At 47.3% G+C, this 3,354-nt stretch overlaps 1 protein-coding gene across 1 annotated transcript in view; it reads left to right on the forward strand.

Annotated features, from left to right (window-relative positions):
• Window positions 1–207: 207 nt before the first annotated feature.
• Window positions 208–3,354, forward strand: part of LOC107124830 (unconventional myosin-Id-like) — a gene marked incomplete at both ends in the record, with an annotated part of 31,896 nt that continues 28,749 nt past the window's right edge. Inside the window, 2 exons of the mRNA XM_015428337.1 lie at window positions 208–416; window positions 2,106–2,199. Coding sequence (XP_015283823.1) covers window positions 208–416; window positions 2,106–2,199 — 303 coding nt within the window. The remainder of the gene's footprint in view (window positions 417–2,105; window positions 2,200–3,354) is intronic.

The following is a 3,354-nucleotide window of genomic DNA, read 5'->3' on the forward strand; positions in this document are numbered from 1 at the left end:
GGTGGGTGTTGCCTTCTGCCACACTTCCGGTGATGTCAGGGTGTGTGGCATATGCAAATAAGTTATGCTAATGAGTTATGCTAATGAGCTCCTGCACCTCTTTTTCTACGAAATGACCTCTGGAAATTATTATGCTGTTTGGTGCTAATTTCTCCCCCCCCCCAACCTTCTGGCTTTCTTCCTTGTCCTTTGTCTTCCTCTGCCTAGATTTGAAAAGGGACGGATCTATACTTACATTGGGGAAGTGGTGGTTTCTGTAAACCCTTACAAGAACTTAAACATCTACGGCCGGGACCAGATTGAACAGTACAAAGGTCGGGAGCTGTATGAGAGACCCCCTCATCTCTTTGCCATTGCGGATGCTGCGTATAAAGCCATGAAGAGACGATCAAAGGACACGTGCATCGTAATATCGGGTACGTCACGGGGGTACCTGCTGTTACCGACTGGGGAACGTTCTAATGACCTTTTTGAAACGTGAAGCAAAGCAAGTCACCGTGGCCAGATTATGCCACTGCTTCCTTGATACCTTTGAGGCTCTTTTTCTTAGCTAGTAAAAAGTAAAGGTTCCCTTGCTCGAAAGCCAGTCGAGTCCGACTCTAGGGTTGTGGTGCTCATCACTGCTTCCAAGCCGAAGAGCCAGCGCTGTCCAAAGACGTTTCCGTGGTCGTGTGGCTGGCATGACTAAACACCAAGGCGCACGGAACACTGTTACCTTCCCACTGAAGTGGTCCCTATTTATCTACTTGCAATTTCTTGCTTTCAAATAATATCGGGTACGTCACAGGGGTACCTGCTGTTACCGTCTGGGGAACGTTCTAATGACCTTTTTGAAACGTGAAGCGAAGCAAGTCACCGTGGCCGGATTATGCCACTGCTTCCTTGATAGCTCTGTGGCTCTTTTTCTTAGCTAGCAATGAAATAAAAAGGCAAAGGTTTCCCTTGCTCAAAAGCCAGTCGAATCCGACTCTAGGGGGCAGTGCTCATCTCCGTTTCCAAGCTGGCCGAAGTCGTCTCCGTGGTCATGTGGCCAGCATGACTAAATGCCGAGATGCACGGAATGCTGTTACCTTCTCACCGAAGGAGTACCTATTTATCTACTTGCAGTTTCTTGCTTTCGAACTGCTAGGTTGGCAGGAGCTGGGGCCAGAGACGGGAGCTCACTTCGTCACACGGCACTCGGCTCTCGAACTGCTGAACTACAGACCCTTCTGGTCTGCAGCTCAGCATCTTAACCTCTGAGCCACCACGGTCTTAGCAGTGAAATAAGTACACATAATATTCAACTGCACATAGATCTTTGTTTAATTTTGCTTGTAAGAGTCCCGTTTTCCCAGCTTCTTTGCCCCTCCGCAGACACCCCCAAGATGCAGTGAGCTAGAAGAATGAGCTGGTTATACTGAGTCAGCTTAGGTCAGAGACGGATCATGTTTTTAAAGGATTAAAAGTAACTGAGAGAAGTTTCATGTCCTGTGATGTATACATTTCATTTTGCCACTGTTGTCGGGTCAAATGGATTTTTGCCAAAAGAGGCCTTCCAGACTGTGTTCATAAAATAAAATTAAAACCACATTAATGCTCCCTCCCGTTCCAAATTGTCTGCTGTTACTGCGAGAAACTGCTCGTTGCCAGGATCTCACGGGTCTCTCCCAGCACTGTCACCAATGTTCCCTCTAAGCTGAGTTAGTGTGAGCTAGCTCACAGTTTTTTAGCCTCCAGCTCACAGATTTTTATCTTAGCTCAGGAAGCATGGCTCCAGAGCAATCTAATAGTAGCCAAATCATTCGCTCACAATTTTAATGCCAGTAGCTCACAAATTAGAATTTTTGCTCACAAGACTCCATAGCTTAGAGGGAACATTGGCTGTCACCTAACAGTCCTTAATCATAAACACCAGAAACTGAATTTGGCCATAGACATCTAATATATGTGTTTAATGCCGAGCTTGCTTTACGTAGCGAAGAAGCCAGAGATGACACAAAATTGTGCAAAATGCTGTACTGCCGTGTGTCATGGATAATCAGTGTAAGCACATCCTGTTTGTAACTGAAGAGACAGGTTGCTTTGTGTTGCGCCTTACGATGCCCGTCTGTCTGTGCCCTTAGGAGAGAGCGGGGCGGGAAAAACAGAAGCAAGTAAATACATCATGCAGTACATAGCTGCCATTACCAACCCAAGCCAGAGAGCTGAGGTCGAAAGGTAAGGAATTTTTGGCCTTGTGGGGAGGGAGAAAAAGACAGTGATTGAGTACATTTGGGATGTTGAATGCTCTCTGGGGCTGTCCGCAAATTAATTGCATGCAGGGCTTTTTTTGTAGAAAAAGCCCAGCAGGAACTCATTAGCATAATAGGCCACACCCAACAGCAGAAATTCATTTGCTTATTAGGACACACCCCTGACAGCACAGCTCATTAGCATATTAGGCCACACCCCCATGTTACCAGAAGTGTGGTCATCCAGCCACACTCACCTTTTGCTTGTTATTCTGTTGACCTTATTTGTTGTCAAGACCCAGGGCCTTTTTTTGTAGCAGGAACTCCTTTGCATGTTAGGCCACACACCCCTAATGTAGCCAATCCTAACGAGTTTCTGCTGTTGGGTGTGGCCTATTATGCTAATGAGTTCCTGCTGGGCATGGCCAACTCGGGAGCCAGCCGGAACTCCGTTCCTGTGCGTTCCTGCCCAAAAATAGCCCTGATTGCATGGAGGGTTCAGTAATAGTCTGTTTCTGGATTGGGATGGTTGGGTGGGGAGGGGGTTGGAGTAATGAGAGCCCCAGACGGCCTTGCTCACTCTTGGGCAACCTGCTAATTTGTTTTTTGACCACAGTTCAAGGTGCTGGTTTTAAAAGTGTAATCCTCCAAATGGCTTGAGCCTCGTGCATCAGGGTTGCCGGTCTCCAGGCGATGGCTGGAGATCTGCCAGAATAACAACTGGTGTCCAGGTGACAGAGATCATAGAATTGGAAGGGACCTCCAGAGCCAGCTTGGGGTAGTGGTTAAGTGCACGGACTCTAATCTGAGAGATAATCTGAGAGAACCAGGTTTGATTCCCCACTCCTCCACTTGCACCTGGCTGGATGACCTTGGGCAAGCCCTAGTTCTGATAAGAGCTGTTCTTGAGAAAGAGCAGTGTCTGTCAAGAGCTCTCTCAGCCCCGCCTACCTCACAGGGTGTCTGTTGTGGGGAGGGGAAGGGAAAGGAGTTTGTAAGCCGCTCTGAGACTCCTGTGGGTAGTGAAGGGCGGGGTATAAATCCAATCTCTTCTTCTTCTTCTTCTTCTTCTTCTTCTTCTTCTTCTTCTTCTTCTTCTTCTTCTTCTTCTTCTTCTTCTTCTTCTTCTTCTTCTTCTTCT

This window comes from Gekko japonicus, unplaced genomic scaffold, assembly GCF_001447785.1.
Source record: "Gekko japonicus isolate JY-2015 unplaced genomic scaffold, Gekko_japonicus_V1.1 scaffold3982, whole genome shotgun sequence".
NCBI classification, from domain to species: domain Eukaryota; kingdom Metazoa; phylum Chordata; class Lepidosauria; order Squamata; family Gekkonidae; genus Gekko; species Gekko japonicus.